Source organism: Ochotona curzoniae, unplaced genomic scaffold (genome assembly GCF_017591425.1).
Source record: "Ochotona curzoniae isolate NIBS_2020 unplaced genomic scaffold, NIBS_Ocur_1.0 contig_64, whole genome shotgun sequence".
Classification (NCBI taxonomy): Eukaryota; Metazoa; Chordata; class Mammalia; order Lagomorpha; family Ochotonidae; genus Ochotona; species Ochotona curzoniae.
Genome location: NW_024466502.1, coordinates 21,978,217 through 21,999,051, shown reverse-complemented (window position 1 = coordinate 21,999,051; position 20,835 = coordinate 21,978,217). Strand labels below are relative to the sequence as shown.

The window sequence follows — 20,835 nt, the reverse complement described above, 5'->3', positions numbered from 1 at the left end:
GGTAAATACAAAAGACTACTGCTAACCAACTGCCTAATTAGATTGCTGATGTTTATAAGGCAGAGGAGTGAAAATCAGATTTTTGTTCCAATCGACCTGAGAAGGAAGCCACCAGGTTTCCTTAGCAGTGACGTGTGGTTACTATATGATGTGCAGAAAAGGGACTATTTAACACTCTAATAGTCCAAGCTGCTTCCTTTCTGAATGACTTCTTCCATCACTAACATCTCCATCCGCCAAAGTTGGGTTCAAAACTGGACTTTTTGATAGACTCCTCTATTTGCCCGTCTCCAACCCCATATTACCATTATTACCATCTCTGTCATATATATGGCATAGTATTTGTTATACAGCTTAAGAATATTTTGTGTATTTTCATCTTTTGCCTGCATAGATGGTGTTTCCTGGAAGTACTAACCACATATTGCTGGTTTTAAATTTTTATTGAAAGAATTTTTAGACATTCACAATATAGAAAATAATGTAACAAACCCTCACATACTCATCAACCATCTTAAACAACTATCAACATTTTTGTCTTATTTCCCATTTATACATATTATAAAATATATTTATATGAACACATACATAAATAAGCCAGGCAGGGAAGGAGGAGTGGGAAAAGGTTGAGTAATGGGTACAACGTCATAGCTAAATAGGGGAAGGATTCTGGGGTTCTAACATATAGAGGGGAAAAGATAATATATATCTCTAGTGAAGACAGAGTGGATGCTTTAAGTATAATGCAATGTTAAAGGTGTGAAAGTATAAGGATATTTACTTTGGACATTTTACAGTGCATTCATGTAACAAGAGTGTTTATTGGTACTTTGTGATGTTCAGAGCCTGCATCAAAACAAACCCTGCCAAACTACACCTGGGACTATCAACTTTATGAACAATGAGAAATAAATCTTGGCCAGTTAAGCCAATTATTTTCTAGTATTTTGTGACAACTGCGCTAATGGCTTTCCTAACTTTTTTTTCAGTATCTAAATTTGAAGTTCTCCTATATGATTAGTAGAATATGTATACTCAACTCAAGATATCAGAGATTAAGACCATGTGTAGAAGATATATCTGACACCTAACCAAGAAAACAAGAGAAAAATCATTAGTCAAGGCAGTTCCTAGACAGAAGGAATGAAATGAAATGGATGATTTGTACGTTTGCATTTACTTTTAGCATTGAAATTTCATATTCTTTTCAAACAACTAAACTCTTCTCAGGTGAACTGCATCTGGATATTTTCAGCTGTGGTCAGCTTCTCTATGAATCCTACCAGATTCTGGGGATGCAAGGTGAACAAGGCTATAATCAAATGCAATGTGTTTAATACCTCAATGCATTGCAAATTCATCTAGATTAGGGGTCAGCACAAATTACTTCTGTAGTGGAACTGCTCCCTTCTGAAAGGAAGGAATGGAAGCTGCAGATGGAAAAGCATACATTGAACACTGGATTCAGATGCAGAGCTGCTTGTTGGAGCGCAGAGGGGCCAGGCTTCCTTAGGTGAGATTCTTCAGTTATTTATTTAGTTGGACCCAATGCTATTTAGAAACAGACAGCCTGTGGCATTAAATTTAAAATATGATGGGCAAGTTTTCAAGAAATAAAAGCTATAAGTGAAACAGCTTCAGGTCCATTCAGTATGCTGTGGGAAATGGCTAATGGACATTCATTATTATGACTGGCAATGGGAGCTGCCAATAAATGATAGAGCAGAGATTCAAACCACCACGTAACAGCAACACTTCCTAAGCTTACCTCACCTTTCAACGCAAAACATTATCTGAAGAGACAAAACAACAACAAAAACAAAAAACCAGGGTTGGAGAACACAGGGGAAGATTAAGGAAACACTAAATTAAACATAAAAGCTATGTTTCTTCCTATATTCCTTCCTTATCTTTTTCCAATAAAAAAACAACTGGAGCCCAGAAAATGGAGGGAATAAAGGGGAGCAGAATTGTAATCTGTCATCCGTTAGAAAGCCTACCTAACATGGGGGCTATGTTACCCTCTCACTTGTCATTTTATTTTATTTTACTTATTTAAAGTTTCCTCCCCTCCCCCCATTAGAAAGGCAGACAAACAGAAAATGAGATCGAGAAAGATTTTTCTTCTGTTGGTTCTCTCCCCATGCTAGAGCTGAGCTGACATGAAGCCAGGAGCCAGGAGCCAGGAGCCAGGAGCCAGGAGCCTCTTCTGGATCTCCTATGTGGGCGCAGGGTTCCAAGTCTTTGGGCCTTCCTTGACTGCTTTCCCAGGCCACAAGCAGGGAGCTGAATGGGAAGTGAGCAGCTGGACATGAACTGGTGCCCATATAGCATCTAGACACATGCAAGGTGAGGATTTAGTCACTTTAGGCTGTTGTGCTGGGCCCTTCCTTTTATTTTATTTTTAGAAATTAATTTATTGGGCCCGGCGTATTAGTGTAAAAGTCCTCACCTTGAACGTGCCAGGATCCCATATGGGAACCAGTTCTAATCCCAGCAGCCCTGCTTGCCTTCCAGCTTCAAGCCTGTGGCCTGGGAAAGCTTTGGGACCCTGCACCTGTGTGGGAGACCTAGAAGAAGCTCCTGGCTCCTGGCTCTGGATTATCTTAGCTTCAGCCATTGCGGCTGCTTGGAGAGTGAACCACTGGATGGAAGACCTTTCTCTGTCTCTCCTCCTCTCTGTAGAGCTGTTCTTCCAATAAAAATAAATAGATCTTTAAAAAAAGATTTGGGAAAAAAACCTATTTTTATTTGAAAGAATAACAAAGAGAGAAGGAAATCCACTGGTTTATCCTCTAAATAGTTGTAATGACCAAAGCTGAACTGATCCAAAGCTGGTAACAATGAGCTTCTTCTGAATCTTTCATGAATGCAGGGGACCAAGGACTTGAACAATCCTTTGCTGCTTTTACATGCCATAGGCAGGGAGCTGGACTGGAAGTGGAATATGTGGGACTAGATCCAGTGCCCATATGGAATTAGCTTTCTAAGCTGCAATGTTATTTCATTTTCCTACAAAAAGAACTTTGTTTTGCTTGTAATCCTTTCATTTTCACTGTTAACACCCAATTATTTCTTATAATCGTAAACACACTAAGTATAAACACTTGTGATCTTATATTTTACGAAGCAAAATTAAAACCATTCTATCATAAATAAATAATCTGTTTTATTTTTTAAACTCCAAATCAATCCAAAATTCTATGTACAATTCTGTAAATTGTTTTAGATAGGCTTTATAGTGATAGTCAAGAGCACAGACTAGTTAAGTTCAAACACTATTGTAACCACTTACAAGCAGTGTAGATTCAGATAAATTAATCTCCCTATACCCCTGCTTTTCTCAATGGAAAATATACAACAATTATAGTATCACAGGACATGATGTTTTCACTGGCAAAGAGAAAACACTATATGAGCATTACTGTTACTGCGATCACCCGAGAAAATACTTAGAGGGCATTATCTTAATCTCATTATTTGTTATTTCTATTAAATGGTTACACATATATGATCTATCTCTTGATTTGGATCACATAAAATAATCTTCTCAATATCAAATAAAGAGAAGGAATAAGAATGAAACATTTTTCTCTTTAACTGATACTGGAATTTTAACAATATCACCAAGTATATATTTGCCTTTTAGAAGTAACGTGTTATACTTAAACCTACATACATAAATGGAGAACCAAATGAAAGACATCTGCTATTATAGCAGCCAATTCCCGAACACTGATATAATACGATACATTGCTTTATGCACAAAATACCTACTTCTGGGGGGATCTGTTATCAACTTCAGCCTTCAGTCGTAAATTCTCCCTCACTAGGCCACCATTTTCCAATTTCAATTTTTTATTTGCCTTGAAAGAAATAAAATAAAAAGTTTTAATAAGCACAAAACCCCACAAAAGTACCTTGTAAAAAATACAAACTAAGCCCTCTGTTTTTTAAATGAATGAAATCAGAAAGCATGGCCAACAGAAACTTAAAATAGGAAATGCATGTGAGATTACAGGCATGACTAACCATTTAATGCCACCCCTGAGAGCTCACAGAGCTCAGGGAGGTGAACACAATGTGTGAGTTAGCTGACATGAATTAGAGACTGCACCAACTGCATGTGTATTGTCACAGGACTAAACATTCTCAGCATTACACTGCATAAAAGTATCTACAAACTAAATTTGGAGAGCAAATCCTCAAGCTATGAGCATGCTTTTAGGTTCTTTTAAAAGCAGATTTTTTTCCTAACAATAACAACTCTAATTTGCTTCAACCACTTTTTCTTTCCTGAAAAATGCTTTCTAAATGCCTCTACTCTCAAATTCTCGTACCCTCTATTTTGGGTTATTATCACCCAGTAAACCCCATTTGCCCTTTGACAAATAATCAATCAGTCAATAAATAGGCGGCACTTAGTGAAGCACTTTGAAGATGACAACAAATTTAAATTAGGAACTTGTTTGACTGCCTTTCCCAATTTTCTCTTTTTACTTCATATTGTATTCACATCATAATGTTTCAATTCTCTTACCAAGTTAGGTAATAATACAAATTACTGGATGTCTAGTTGCTTTACTATCAGAATTTTCAAGCTCATGAATCCCAGATGAATAAATGGGGTCAGGACATCAGCACCTGATGGTATAAAACTCATCTAGTCCAGGAAACGTCAGGAAAAAAAAGCTATTTCATTCATGTTGTACAAATAGTTGTTTATTCTGAATCTTTTGTACTTCTGTAGCTGATTTACAGTATATTATTTTGTTCTAAAAATTCAAGTTTGGTCTCTGTATAGCCCACCTTTTTAAATTCACCTATGTTCTGGTTTATAGCCTATTATGTAATATCAACAACAGGCATACAAAACAGGCTTTTAACATATTCCAAATGATTTGAGGTCTCAGGGTAGCTTTGAGACTATTAACACAGCAAAACCTAAACTGTGCTTTTTGCCTATTTCCCTTATATACCATCCCCACACCACCTTTATGAGCCCAGAGTAGTTTTCAGAAAGATCCTCATGCTACAAGAAGCATTTATTGTAAAAATTTAAACAACATTTATTAACTGTAAAGAAATTACACAGAACTTCACTGTGATGGCTTCAAAAGAGGCAGGGAAATTAAAGGAGACTTAGTCGTGACAAATATTTATAGATTCCAAAGCTGTTAATCATTCACTATTCTCACATTTTCCAATGACCAAAACGCTAACATTTGCCATAGACAGCCAAGGAAACTATACCCTTCCCCTACACTGGTAACGGACTTAATGCAACAGGTCTGTAGCTCCTTTTATCTCCGAAAGCACTAAATTCTGGCTTTTTCTGAGGACCCAAACCATTTATTGTATATGTGTAAGCTGCCTCATGGCTAGATGCAAACACTTTCCTGTTAATTAGGCTCACTGCAGATCTAAGACTCTACAAAGACTCCTCCTCACAACAAGCTATGGATTTCTCTGATGACTTCAGGAGGTGGATTTAGACAATCAGCACCAGAGCATTATTTTAAGGGAAGGCAGGCAAGCGATGGCTCCAAGTACTACCAAATCATTGAGAATCTAAGGACTTTACTGACGGGTAAACTTGAGGTTAGGACTGACACAACATCACATTCTTCTCAAGGAAGTCTAAGGCAACTGCTTGCAGCTCCTTGTCATTAATGACAGCGCTAGAAGATGTGCTCAAAACATTCCCTTCTATTGCAATGGCAATGGGTATATTTTTGTCTTCTATTAAAAAATAAGGTAGTCACTGACCTAAACTTGGGAAAAAAATAAGAAACACCCCTAAGATGGGGGAGATCTCTTAAACTGATGTCAGTCTTCTGGAAAAGAATGCAACTGCACACAATGTCTTCAATTAGAGTCACAAATGGAATCATAGTTTTTGGCAAGTAGTTATCTTTAACATTTTTATTTATTTTTTTAAAGTCAGAGATACAGTGCTTGGCGCCATGGCCTAGTGGCTAAGGTCCTCGCCTTACAAACTCCAGAATCCCATGTGGGCGCCGGTTCTAATCCTGGCAGCCCTGTTTCCCATTCATCTTTCTGCTTGTGGCCTGGGAAAGCAGTCGAGGATGGCCCAAAGCCTTAGGACCCTGCACCTGCATGGGAGACCCGGGAGAGGCTCTGGGATCTTAGCTATGGATCAAGTGCAGCTCCAGCCATTGGGGCCACTTGGGGAGTGAATCATCAGATGGAAGATCTTCCTCTCTGCCTCTCCTCCTCTTTGTATATCTGGCTTTCCAATAAAAAGAAAAAAAAAAATAGAAAGAGAGAGAGAGAGAGAGCGCGAGAGCTCTTCCATCTGCTGGTTCACTCCCCAGAGCTTCATTTTGGTCTCCCATGTGGATGGAAGATTAGAACATTTGGTTCATCTTCTGCTGCCTTCCCCAGGCCATTAGCAGGGAGCTGGTATCAGATGCTGGTGATTCAGACAGTGGCTTTACCCGCTACACCATAATGATGGATGCCCTAGTAAAACTTAATGATAAAAAGCATTTCTATTGAAAATAACTGTTTGTTGAGCCATCTTGTCCTTACCTTTCTCACAAACCAAATGATGAATCAAGACAATATGGGTATTTATACTTAAAAGCCTTTTTAAAATTTTAACTTGAGTGCCACAGTGAGTGGGAAGGAGACACAGAGTGCTAGCCTCTGGTGGTTTGCTCCCTAGATGCTCACAAAAGCCCAAGTGCTTGAGCTGTCACGGCTGCCTTCCGGGGCTGCACTGGCAGGAAGCCAGAGTCAGGAAAGGAGCTGCAGCTTGAGGCCACAGACCAAGTATCAGTATCTTGGCCATGACAGCAACTGATTGCCCTATTTACTTACGAGGTGTTTAAAATTCAGAATTTTTACAATAGATTTCTTAAAGGTACAACTTACCTCCTTCAACTTGTCCACATCATCTTTCACTTTTTCATATATTTCATTAGCTGTTCTGAGTTTTTTCTTCCACTCTGCTACAGTTTCGGGGTCAATTTTATTTGGATTATCTGCAACTGGATGTTTATCCTCATTTTGGTTGCCCTGAATCAATGTTAAAGGGTCCAGAATAGTCTTTATCTGTGACTCCAAGCTGAGATTTTTACTCTTAAGCTCCTCCACCTCCTTCTGCAAACAGTCTATTTCATCCTGGAAAAGCAGCACACAGTCAGTGGGTAGACAGGTATTGCACACATACATACATATGCTAACTGAGGCCAACATGTTTTTGAATGTTATACTCAGAATTCTGTGGATGTGAAGTTCACACCAGAATAATGTTCGAATGAAAAAGTCACATTCAGTTTAAATTTCCAAAGTGTATTCTGACTCTTAAAAATTGTTATTTATGTTGTTTTCATTTCATAGTTTTAACCTAAGAAAACTGTCAAATCCTTGATTATCTTTATTATAATCAGAAAACAAGATGACACATGATTTCCAACAGGGAAGTAGATTCTGTTTTGGAAGGTAATTTTGAGGCATGTGTGCCTCCTTTACTCAGAGGAATTAAAAGTGCAGTATCAAGCAAACTGTGATCTATCAGGGTCTGGCATCTGTACGTGAAAAGGGGTGAAATCATATCTTAGTTCCCTCCACTTTCTATTTAAGAATAGATCTATAAAAAAAATTTCTGGGGCCTGGTGCTGTAGCCTAGTGGCTAAGGTCTTCATCTTCTATGGACCATGATCCCATATGGGCGCCGGTTCTAATCCTGGCGGCCCCGTTTCCCATCCAGTTTCCTTCTTGTAGCCTGGAAAAGCAGTGGAAGATGGCCCAAAGCCTTGGGACCCTGCACCTGAGTGGGAGACCTGGAAGAAGCTCTGTGTTCCTGACTTCGGCTCAAGTGTAGCTTCAGCTGTTGCAGCCCCTTGGGGAGTTAATCATCAGATGGAAGATCTTCCTCTCTGTCTCCCCTTCTCGCTGTATATCTGACTTTCTAATTAAAAAAAAAGTTTCTGGATTCAGGTTTTTAAAATACTACAACTACTATTCTACATATTAATTTTCACTCTGGAAATGCTTGTCTTTTAATTTTTTAAAATAAAAATCTATTGAGGCCAGCATCCTGATTCAGTAGGCTAAGACTGCTTGCAGCACTAGCATTCTACATGGGCCATGGGCACCACTTCAAGTCCTGGCTGTTTCACTTCTGATTCAGCTCCCGGATGATGGCCTAGGAAAGCAGTGAGGACAGCTCAGGTCCCTGGACCTCAGCACCTATGTGGGAGACCTGGAAGAAGCTCCTGTCTCCCAGCTTCCAATCAGGTCAGCTCCAGCCATTGTGGTCCTTTGAGAAATAAATCAGCAGATGAAAAATCTCTCTTTCCTTCTCTCTGTAACTCTTTCAAACAAAAATTACACACACACACACACACTTAAATATTTACCTATCTGAAAGAAGAGTGAGAGAAAAAGATCTTCCACCTTTTAGTCCACTCCCCAGATGCCCACAACAGCCAGGGCCACCGCAGCCTGAAGTCAGGAGCCTGGAATGCACCCAGGTCTTCCACGGGGCAGCAAGAACCCAAGCGCTCTGTAAATCTGCCTTTCCAGTGAAAATAATAAAATCTTAAAACAAGAAACTATTCCAAAAACATTTTTAAGTCCTACATTTAGTTAATATAAAATAATTGGGCTTAATGTCTGACTTTCAAACATTTATATACAGTAGCTTACCAAGACCATGATTTAGCTTCCTGAAGTTTCAGTTATCCTTGTCAATCACAGAGAAATAACACTACATGAAAAATTCTAGAAATAAACCAAAAGTTTTAAATAACTTTTATCATAAATTATTACTGCTAACCTCTTACTGAGCCTAATTTATAAATTAAAGTATATCACAGATACAGACATGTTGGGGAAAACATAGTGTACATAGGGCTCAGTACAATTTGTGGTTTCAGGCATCCACAGGTGTCCTGGAACATATCCCATGCAGATAAGGGAGAAGTACTATATTCCATTAGTATGGATTTACACAGAAAAAATATACCTCTATATATGAGCAGCCTGCTCATCCACCGTTCTCTATGCCCACAGCTGACATGGATATTTACTTTATCAGAACTGATCAGACTTCTAAAAATCAGCAAACTTAGTGGTAGAAACAAATAATGGTTGTAGGGGTCAGGATGACTTTCCACTATCTCCTAAAAAACACATACAAATGAAAGGAGAGAGGTACAGCCTTTAAATTAAAAAAAGGAAAAAAAAAAGTAAGTGCTTCCATCTTTTTTTTTTTTTAAATCAATGCACTCATTCTTCAATACACATTTTTAAAATATTTATTTTTATTGGAAAGGCAGATGTACCGAGAGAAGGAGAGACAGGGAGAAAGATCCCCTGTCTGCTGATTTATTCTCCAAGTGGCCACAATGGCTGGAGCTGAGCTGATTCAAAGCCAGGAGCCAGGCTCTTCTTCCGGATCTCCCATGCGGGTGCAGGGTCCCAAGCCTTTGGGCCGTCCTCGACTGCTTTCCCGGGCCACAGGCAGGGAGCTGGATGGGAAGTGCAGCAGCTGGGACATGAAGTAGTACCCTTTGAGTTTCCAGAAGATGCAAGGTGAAGACTTTAGCCACTAAATTATTGTGCCAGACCTTAATATGTACATTGTTAAAAATATAAAGAAAAACCCCCTTTATTTATAAAGGAAAACAAAACAGAAAAAAATTTCTAATAAGGTATGTTTTACCTGACTTTTAAATAAAGGTTTCACTGGATGTTTCCTCCCAGGAAATCCAGGGACTAACGTAGCTCAACTTTACCTTGAAATTGGTGCTGACATATTTTAAACTTTGGTTATTATTTACCTCATATTCTTTGTGGAGTAATTCAAGTCTAGTTTTCCGAAGATGCTTCCTGACTGTATGGCTTAGCATAGGTTCGCTTTCACTTGTTCCTCCTACAGGGAAAAAAATTCCTATTTTTCATTCTTGATCTGGATGAAACAGAAGTGAATGTTTTTCTTATTGTTTCATAAGTCTCTCTGCTTACTATCTACCTTTACCCTTCCATACATACTTGAGGCTGCAACTTAGGCCTTTATCTCAATCATGAAAAAAGATAGTATTAACACCTTCAGTAAAATATCATACTGTATTTACTTACCTATATATAGCATTACAACTCAGTGGAAAAAAAGGTTATGTATTATCATTTATCGCATTTGGACAACTGTAAATTCTTAAAATTTGATAACGGTTAAATAATGACAAAGCCAATTATTACAGTTAACCAACTGCTTATTTAGATTATATAGTATGATAATATATAATAATTACAAAGGGATTAAAAATGCTGGTTACTGGAAATACAATCTTAAAAAATTAATGGTTTTCTTCAAGGATTCCAACAACTTCAAGTTACAATGACTGTGAGTCACAGCATTACTTGTATGATATAAATTGCTACAAACACAGGAACAACTAGTTCTTCCCGACAGCTGTTCACTTACTCTGTGGTCACCTTCTTTGGATTTCCAAGCCATACATGCCAAATGTGTTTTACAGATGAACATTTCAGGAGGTTCAATGATACAAGATATAGATGAAGTATTATATTTAAGAGAATGTATGAACTATCATCTAGATATAAATGAATTCAGACAGGAAAAAGAATATGAAGAAATGCTGTGAAAAAGCTCAAATTATTTTAATCATCAAACCTCATAGTTCACAAAAAAAGACCAGATTCTGGTGAATTTCATTAGGAAAGAAACTACAGAAAGATTAACACAGCAGCATGCAACAGAGGAAAAGATTAGTCCCCTGTCAGACTTCACTTAAGAGTCTGACACAGAAATTTCACAGCCAACTCTGACTTTTCCTTTGTGCCTCTTATTTCCAAGCCCCACCATTAGTGTCCTTTTGTATTCTAGCATGTTACCTTCCTTTTCCATTATTAAAAAACTCAGGTCCACTTTCCCTGAGATGGGACTAATAAAGTGACTTTTTAAAGTTTTCTGTAAGATCTTTTCTGTACTTGGTTAATTATACATACATTTTCAATTTTTCCTAAAGTAAAACAAAAACAGAAAGAATTACTTCAACTTTTGTAATCTTTAAACTGACTTAAATGAGCAGAAAAAAACAAACATAAAAAAGGTTATCCAATCTCACCTACATTAGTGTGGTATTTATTTTTTTCTTTTCATTAATCTGAACTCACATTCTATCTTACCTAGACAGAAGCCCTCTTCAGTACCCACGCACACGCTGTCTCAGACCACCACTCAGGGGTTATTCCAAAGCCTATTCTAGATCCTATCACTCCTGTGCTGAAACCGCCAAGCCCGCTCCATGCTTCTTCCGGCTGATACAGCAAGTTCTTGATTTAGTTCTCATTCAATGTTCTCAATGCTCAAGTCTCAATTTACCTTTTCATTTCTAATTCAGTAATTAGACCCAAATCAGACTACTAGTCACCTGTAAAAACATGTTCCTTTTTTTTGTTTTTCTTAAATATTTAAACCTTTGTTCAAGCTATTCCACATGTGCTCCTGGAGATTTACCAGTTGAAATTTTACACTGTGTCAATGTCCACCACTTACTTCATGCAACTTTTCTCAATGTTCTTTTTGTTTGTTTGTTGTTTCGCCATTAGCATCTGTTGCTTTAAATCACTGATGCTTTTGCTACAAGTAAGTTTCATTAGACTGAAAGGTTTATTTCCTCAAGCATCCCTCCAAAGTGGCTTGTTCTTCGTTGTTCCACATATTTAATACAAAATTACTGACTCATTTAAGTATGAAGTTAACCAGATGAAAATCACTGAAAATTCTCTAGTATTCCATATATATATGTATGTATATTATTTAGGGATTATCTTCAATCTGTTGTTACATATACATAAAATAGGTACTTACCAATAATCTCCTTGCAAGGATTTTCAGGAGTGATGGGGACTCTGCAAGCTGGACACTGACTATTATTCTTCAACCACAAATCAATACAAACTGAACAAAACACATGGTTGTTGATACATATGACAGGCTGGCGCACCTTTGAAAAGAGGAACATTACTTTTAGTACAGGAAAAGTCACAAGTAGAATCCCCAAACACTTCACTTTAGAACAGATTCATCCGCTAGAGCACAATGGTATACATAACCACCATTATCTAGGAGTCGTAAAAATGTTTTTTCTGTTGACCATTCTGTTTCTTATATGCAGGTACTTTAACAAAATTCAAGAAAGAAAGGAGAAAAAAGATAAGTTTATTTTGGTGCAAAAATTTTTGAAATTATACTTTCTTCTTTAAGTTTCCTTATAAAATTTATGTATTTGAAAGGTAGAGAAGCAGAGGAGAGGCCGAGAGAGTGGCAAACAAGTATGAAGTCTAAGCAGGTCCTAGTTTTTCTTTCTTTCTTTCTTTTTTTTTTTTAAGATTTATTTACTTATTTGAAAGACACATTCACAGAGAGAAGGTGATCCAGAAATCTTCCATCTACAGAGAGAGATGGCTGTAACGTCTGGAGCTGTGTCAGGCCAAAGTAAGGACAATGCAATTCCATCCTGGTCTCTCACATGGATGGCAGGGCTTTCCAAGGGGCTGGGTAGGAACACAGTAGCCAGGACTCAAACTGGCACTCCAATAAAAAGTTGAAAGTGACAGTTTAAACCCTAGTGCTACAAGGATGAACCATGCCCTTTCCCACTCTGGAAATTGCGAGTTGTAATTTGACAAGTCCAGCAAAGCAGATTTTGAGAGTCAGGGGCATAATAGATAATGACACTTAAAGTCACAGGATTGGAGGTGAGCCCCTGCATGGGCAAAACAGCTGGAGAAAAGAAGGCATTCCATCCGGAGGAGGAAGAGCCAGCATAGGAAACTGAGAAGGGTTGGTGGGGAGGCTGTGATATTGGAAAGAATACAGGATCAGAGAATCCAATGGAACAAAGTTTTTCATGAGCGAAACAGTGGCTAAGTACATAAAATATTGATGACAGATTGAGTTTGATGTGGACTGAGATGAGACTATGGGATTTAACTGCATAGAAGTCACTGTGATCTGCGACTGACAAGTACTGTTTCAGCAAATAGTGTGAATGGAAATCTCTCACTAGAGGTTGAAAAACAGTGAAAGAAGCAAAGACAGAGAATATAGACAATTCTTTCATGTTTTTGTGCAAAAGAAATAATAAAAATGAGACCATGGTTAGCAATGCCAATGGGGGATTTCACTGATGGAAGAAGACAGGAAATGGTACTAGAGTCACAGATGGCAAAGTTCCTAAGAAGTCAACAGGGAAATACGATCTGAAGCACAAGGGGGAGATTCCAGCTCATAAAAGAGGGAGAACCTGTCTTTCTTTGTTAAAAGGAGTATAAGAATAAACGCAAAGGAGCTTCTACCTGCTAAGGAAGTAGAAGGGAATTCATATTCAAAATGTCCCAGCTGCTTATATTTAGTGATAAAAAAATGTGGCGATGTTCCAAAGGCAATTCAAAAGTTACAAGAAAACACAACTGAAAGGTAAGAGTATTTTGGTGCCAAAGAGTTGTGAAATCCACAAAAAGGGTTGTCAAAGAGTTCAAGAAAATATGTTATAGAAAAACTATGGGTCCAGTATGATGGCTCAGTGGCTAAATTCTCACCCTGCATGCATGCTTCTATCTCAGTATTATAAAGCTGGATCCTGCTTGCCTGATGTTTTCAACTTTGCCAATATTGTAAGTAAGATATTTGTGTGGATGAAAGAAGTTAGATATCCTTCCTATAAATAATTTATGTCTAGCATTTTTTCTTGCTTATTTTTCTTAATTTCTTCCACGCTGTGGACTAGTATGCCAGCAAGCAGAAATGCAGGAATGGGCTAGCCTAGGGATCTGTTAAATAGCATTTCCAATCCTGCTACCAGACTGCTATAAACCAGCTTATCTCTAGATAATTTCAGGGTTTGTTAGGATTCAGGATATGCAACCAGGTGGTAGCATGTAGTTGTTTTATTGGTTATGTGCACATGCAGTAGGCACAAAAGTGTTGGGCTCATTTTTTACAGCTCTCTGTTACTACAATTTAGATCTGCAAGAGTGATGAAATCCCTTCATGTACACACACGACCTAATCACTTTCCTTCAAACCCCACCTCTTACCGCTACTGTATTGGGGACTTAGTTTCAATATGACTTTTGGAGGTGACATTCAAATTATAACAGATGTTGACACAAATCTTTTTAATAGGCTAATGGAGTTGGTAGTATCAGATCCAATTTCAGTTTTTGACATTTGGATTCAAGAAAATCATGATGCTACTTATCATAAATGGTAGAGCTAGCATTTGCATTCACTGCAATGCAACTGAAAAATTATGAACTCTTATAACTAAGACACATTCTTGTTTTATTTCCTTGGGATACTTGATAAAAAAAATCAATGAGGAACAAATAGACACATGCCAGAAAGAAGTGAGGGTGAAGGGTACTTGCTATGGCTGGAGTGTCTTCTCAAATTTTAACGGTTTAGTCCTCAAAGTCTTCAGCTACTGGTATCAGGAGGATGGAAAATCACTTCTACAGTGTTTGAAGGATTAGAACAGAGAGATGGTTAAGGTAGAAGCTACATGATTATATCCTGTGGCTTTACAGGAGACTACACAGGCATGAGCAGACCCACTCTGATTGACAGTCTCTTGCCCAATGGTGTTCTTTGCTGCTCTGGTTCTCCACCCACAAGAACATCATCAGCAGGTGCTGAGCCTAAAGGGGAACCACTGAGTCTTGGACTGTGACTATCAACAACTGTGAGTTGAGGAAAGTGGTTTGTTCTTCATAAGACAGTGTTGTAGGAACACATTATATTAAACAGTTAATTACATCAACAAGAGTTAATATAGCATTAATGGAGTGATAGTGGCAAAGAGGTTACAGATTAACTGTACCAACTGCTTTGATAATTAAGATAAAATTCCCTGCCCTTTTGGTACCCTTGATTAAAATGAAAGGCAATCCTTCTTTAAAAAACATTATTTTTTTTTTGGACCTCATCAAACTTCATGAGTTTCCCTAGTAAAGACCTACAAAGACTGTAAAAATGAAATTAGCCTGCAGTACAGAAAAACTAGTAGGTGCTCCCGATGCTTTAACTTCGGGAATTTCGAAATTTTTCAAGACAAAGTTCTCAGGTTGGTCTTGCTATGCTTTGTGAAACACCTGGCTCTGGGTCAGAATTTGGTTCTCAAAACTTTAAATCTATATGTACTACATCAATTAATGCCAATTGATTTGAATCCCTACCCCCTGCCTTGGTAAAAAGAGAAATTACATCTCCCCTCTTTTCCCTTTATCCTTATCAAGACTGTTTCACAGTTAACTTAGAAACTTATTTGTGAAGTACACAAGTCTAGTGTGATATAGTAATCCTTATCATCAGAATTATACTTTGTTTAGTATGCACAGAATTTATTAATACTTTGTATAAATATACAGAAAACACAATATTTAATACTTTCCTGCAAGTTAGTTCATTCTTCACTTTTATTTTAACCTAGAAGAGAGAACAACGTAGAATTCTCATCCTTAAGTCCCCTTTTGGGACCAATGAGACAATCAAGACTCAAATGTGGGCTCAGTACACTGAGGTGGATGACTCGTAGATTAATCAAAAGATTGATAACCCCTACAAGATTAAATAAAGATCTTCATCATCTCAGACTAACCAAGTTAAATTGCTCCATAGCTAGTCCTATCTTTCAACATTTTAAAGCAACTATTTTGGCAAAAAGCAAAGTGGACAGTCCTTCCTGGAAGAAGTGACCCTTTCAACAGCATTCCCACTGTACACTTCGAGAGGCACTCTGACATCATAAGAAAACTGATTTTACTTCTGATTCCTTTGACAGAAGATTCTCTTTAATAATAGCTAAGCAGAAATCTTAATTCTGCAGATTTACACAAAGTTTGATTCCTTTCAAATTAAAAGTACTTCAGATATTTTAAGGTTTGCTATCACGTCCATCCATTCAAATATTACCTATTGTATTCCAAACATGTTCCAAAGTCATTTTCAGCTCCTTCAGAAATAATTTTTTAAAAGATTTCTTCTTTCAATTTTTATTAGAAAGGCATATTTACAGAGAGAAGGAGAAAAATAAAGACCTTCTATCAGCTGGCCCACCGTCCAGATGGTTCCAAGGACCAGAACTGAGCTGATCCAAAGCCAGGAGCAAGGAGCCTCCTCTGGGTCTCCCATGTGGGTGCAGATTCCCAAGCCTTTGGGTTCCTCTGTTGTATTCCCAGGCCATAAGCAGGGAGCTGGATGGGAAGTGAAGCAGCTGGGACATGAACCAACCCCAGAATGGGACGCTGGTGTTTGAAGGCAGAGGATTAGCCAGTTTTGCCATTGCAGTGACCACTCAAAATGATTTCAAAACATTCTGGCTCATTTATATTTATCTGAAGGTGTGGTACTCCAAGCGTGACTCAAACTCAAATGAAGAATAACTAAATCTGATACACTAACATTGAAGAGCATTAGCAATCTTGTGGTTTGGCACTTCTACTGAGAAATTCCATCATTCATAAATTGACTGTGGACCACATTTAGCTGTTGCTCACAGTGAAATGCAAACACAGCCAATAAAACAACTACATGCTACCACCTGGTTGCATATCCTGAATCCTAACAAACCCTGAAATTATCTAGAGATAAACTGGTTTATAGCAGTCTGGTAGCAGGATTGGAAATGCTATTCAACAGATCCCTGGGCTAGCCCATTCCTGCATTTCTGCTTGCTGGCATACTAGTCCACAGCGTGGAAGAAATTAAGAAAAATAAGCAAGAAAAAATGCTAGACATAAATTATTTATAGGAAGGATATCTAACTTCTTTCATCCACACAAATATCTTACTTACAATATTGGCAAAGTTGAAAACATCAGGCAAGCAGAATCCAGCTTTATAATACTGAGATAGAAGCAGTAAATGAAGAATAAAGTTTTCAGTTTTAACTCTATTTACATTAAAAAGCCAAAAGTAACAAGCAAGTATAAACTTAGGCTCTTTCTCCACTCCCCTGCCTTTGCTGCTACTTGCTTCTAACATTCTCCAACTTAAGCTCCTGCCTATCTGCTTCAAGGTAATGTCTGCTTAAAAAGGAAAAGAAAAAACAAAAGCTGACAGCAGAGTTCAAGGATAATGGCTCCTAACTCTGTGGAATGAGGGAAGGAGAGGACAATGATGGTGAGGGTTGGGGCAATTGAGGAGAATGTGGAAGAAGGCAGGCTGGAAGGACCTTAAGCTCAGTCTCAGATATGGCTAGATACTGTATGTCATATCGATGGAACTGATACTGGGTCTGTGCCATTCTAGTACCTGACAAGTGAGAAAATGAGAAGCTGAGTAACACATGCTGGACTGGCTTTGTTACTATTATCATTGTTATTATTTTATGATACAGTTCCATAGGCTCTGGGATTTCCCTATCCCTTCCTCTTCAGTACTGATTTCCCCTCTAGCATTAAAACGCATGGTCCTTCATGAATAGTCTAAGTCCATCACTCTGCTATTGAAGTGTTTCCTGACCTTACAGACATGGGTAATGTCAGAAAGTGCTGGACTGGCTTTTAAGAATAAAAAGGCATCGGTATTGCAGAACCAGCTAAAACACCTGGATGCACTGACACTTTCTGATACCAATAGACCCTATTTAACTGAGAATGCAAAGCTTCACTTACAAGTGCACTGGACTCACAAAGCAGCTAGGTACAAGTGACCAGACAAGACTGCTTTTCTCCCTCCTTCAGTTGAAGAGCCTGCTTTCATGTCCATGATAAAGGCTAACAGTTTTTGGATATTATTAGGTGCCAGATTATATTGCTAAGCACTGTATATGATTGATTTGACATCCCCCCTCCAATAATCAGGCTGGGGAGTTGAGAGCATCATCATTTACAGTTTACAGAGGCACAAAGAGGCTAAGTGACTTGTACAAGGTCGTACGACTGTAACTGGTAGAACCTAGGGTGGAACCAAGTAGTCTCAGTGTACATCACTCTTTCTTTTTAATAGTTTACAAATCAGCAATCTTGTAAATTTTAACTGATTTTTATTTTAGAGTAGACCCAACTGAATAAAACTAAGTACAAACCAGAAAATATACTAAAACTGACTACGCTCCTGGGTGAATTCAGCCGTTTCGGGATTTCGGCTACAAAGACACCAATGGTAATGACAGAAATTTGGTCACCACAGTCTTTAAGTTTTAGTTTCCTTATTTCAGTAATGCTAAAACTGGCACCATGCCACAGTGCTGGTGTGAAGAACAAACGTAAATGAAAGCACACAAAAGCAGCCTGTCATCTGCAAAGCACTGCACAGATTTAGCATCTTCCCTACAAGGCTGGGAGTAGCAGTGCTTCACAGTTTGGTTTTTCATTCCGCAGGATTTTGGAGTATTTGAATATACAGAATGAGACACCTTAGCGTTGCGATGCAGGTCCAAGCACAGATTCACTGATGTTTCTTACATGCATATCTTGAAGTAATTTTGTAACATTATTTTTAGGGCAATTATATTTCTACTGTGACCCATCCCATGAGGACAAATATGTAATGTTCTGCTTGTGGCTTGGGTCAGGCCTCAGGTTTGGACTTGGGGAGCACCCTGAATTTCAGATTTTGATGCTTTCTGTGAATTTTATCAGACACCTCTTTTGTGAGCTACAAAAAGCACAGGCTTGGTAAGCGAAACAAACAGAACAGATTTTCATCATAATTGCAAAAGACAGCCTACAAACTACGGGAAGGTATATATAATTTGTACGACTAAGAGACCAAAGGGAAAGTCATCTCAGAATATTTCTATCATCCTTTAAGGTTAGCGTTGCCAGAAATTCAGTTTATGACACCCTTCTGGGACCCTGAAGTCAGCAGCCCACTGCATCAGATGGTAGCAACTAGAAGCATCCCTTCCTCCTGCTCCCTGCTCTGCAGGCAGCCCTGGAGGCAAAGCCAGCTCCTCCACCACTGCTTGATCTCAGCTGCCAGAACCATCCAGCTGCCTAAACTCTCTTCCAGGCACTTGCATCTTATCTTCCTCAGTACTTTAGGGACAGTATCTAGTTAAGGGTTTCTTCCAATTCACTCACTCTCCTGCATCTAAGGCAGGTAGAGGAAGGGACAGAGAGCCTCAAATAGCTTGCTCTAGGCAGTCTACCTCACAGGTCTCCCCGTGCACTTAGGTGTAAAAACACAGCAAAAAACAAAACCAAAACCGAAGGAACAATTCTGGATGGGTGGGGGGAACCTGACTGTGCACAGCAACTGCCCCCTTCTCGATCCAGGAGGTCAAGAATCGTCCTTTGAAAAGAATGGAATGGGGGGGGGTACAAATCCTACTGAAAGGAAACAGTAGAACCTTCACAACTCTCAACTACTTTCTCCTAACTTGTTGCACGCGTTAGGGTTAGGAAGCTTTGCATCACAAAGGGAGGGTTTCCGTATCGCGAGGGATGCCTGGTGGAAATTTAAAGACCGCGCCCCTCATTTCTAAACGCCTTCCCAGGGCACGAACCATTTACTTTCCAAATCCTGAAATGCGGAGCACAGGTCATCCTCAAGGCCAGGATAAGGAGACGTTCTCCCATTAGCCCCACAGGCCCGAGAATAGCAGCGCTCCTGTCGCACAGGGGGCTGAGCAAGTTTAGGACAGGTGCCCGAGGAAAATGGGCTTTAATGGGCTTTAATGGGCTGCAGAGCGCACGAGGCTGCGCCGGGCGATGCGTTTCCGACTGGGCCTCCTCCAAGGCCGACGGGCGCCCCGCGGTCGAGCCGCCTCTCCGCCCGCCCTCTGGAGCCTCGGTCATGTCCCCCTCGTCCTAAAGGCCGCCCCGACGGGCCCGTTCCCCACGGTGCGCCCCCTCCGAGGCCCACGCCGCGGCCCCGCGTCGCCACTGCGCTCCCGGCGCCTCACGCCCCTTCCCCGCCCCGCTCGCAGACCGCCCTCGGCGCCCGCCAGCGGCTTCCGACCCAACCCGCTTCGTGGCTGTGCCTGGAGTCACGCATTACCTTCCCCAAGCAAATATGGCATGTGATGGGCAGAGTGAGCGATAATGTAACGTTCTGCACGCTCTGAGCCATGGCAGCGTTCAGAATCCCGCCAACACGGAAGTCCCGCCGACAGCGGCCCCTCGCCACGACTGGGGACGCGCCAGGCCGGCTACGGCGGCCGGGCAGGGCCACAGCCCGTCAGGGAGCGAAAACGGCAGCGCGCTTCGGAAACAACGCCTTGTTCGGGCTCTTCTTTGCGGAGACAAAACCGAAACCAAACGGAACAACTTTCCCTCTTTCGGCAACTCTAACATTCCTGAAAATGGAGCGGAAGATGGTTTACCTCAGGCCTCAAGGCTCTTGAAAATTTCAGCGAAATTAAGTAGTGCAAAGGAGGAAAGACACGGGAAGAAGACTTTTCAGGTCCCAGAATTTTTTCTCGGAAGATTAGATGCTGAGGTAATTTTCTCCCTCAAAGTTAAACCCCACATAGCAGCCACCCCGCACAGTCAGCAAAGATGTGAGAAAACTCTAATTGTGTATTTTAGTTTTTCAAAGCAACTTTCCATCTTTCTCAGTTCCCATTCTCTTCTTAAACCACACGGTGTGCTTGGAGAGGACACGAAAATTCACTTGAAAATTGTCTCCTTGTTTTAGGGTATCCAGGGACAATCTAGAAGTATCCAATAGCAGCTTTACCTGGGGACGCACACTTGATATTGGCTTTTACCTGGTCTCTACTTAAAGAAAGCTTAAGGATTGTATAGCCCATTTATTTACTTTACTTGAGAGCAAGAGAGAGGAGCGAAAAGTGGAGAGAGCAAGAGAGAGAGAGAGAAAGA

The 20,835-nt window shown here is 39.7% G+C and overlaps 1 protein-coding gene across 1 annotated transcript in view; it reads right to left on the bottom strand.

Moving 5' to 3' along the window:
• The window catches only part of OBI1 (ORC ubiquitin ligase 1), a 30,798-nt gene extending 10,677 nt beyond the window's left edge, over nt 1–20,121 (bottom strand). The window contains exons 1-5 of the mRNA XM_040991261.1: nt 20,012–20,121; nt 11,870–12,005; nt 9,816–9,907; nt 6,901–7,149; nt 3,778–3,866 (exon numbers count right to left, since the gene is read on the bottom strand). Of these exons, the coding sequence (XP_040847195.1) occupies nt 3,778–3,866; nt 6,901–7,149; nt 9,816–9,907; nt 11,870–12,005; nt 20,012–20,083 (638 nt within the window). The 5' untranslated portion in view covers nt 20,084–20,121. The remainder of the gene's footprint in view (nt 1–3,777; nt 3,867–6,900; nt 7,150–9,815; nt 9,908–11,869; nt 12,006–20,011) is intronic.
• Nucleotides 20,122–20,835: the final 714 nt, after the last annotated feature.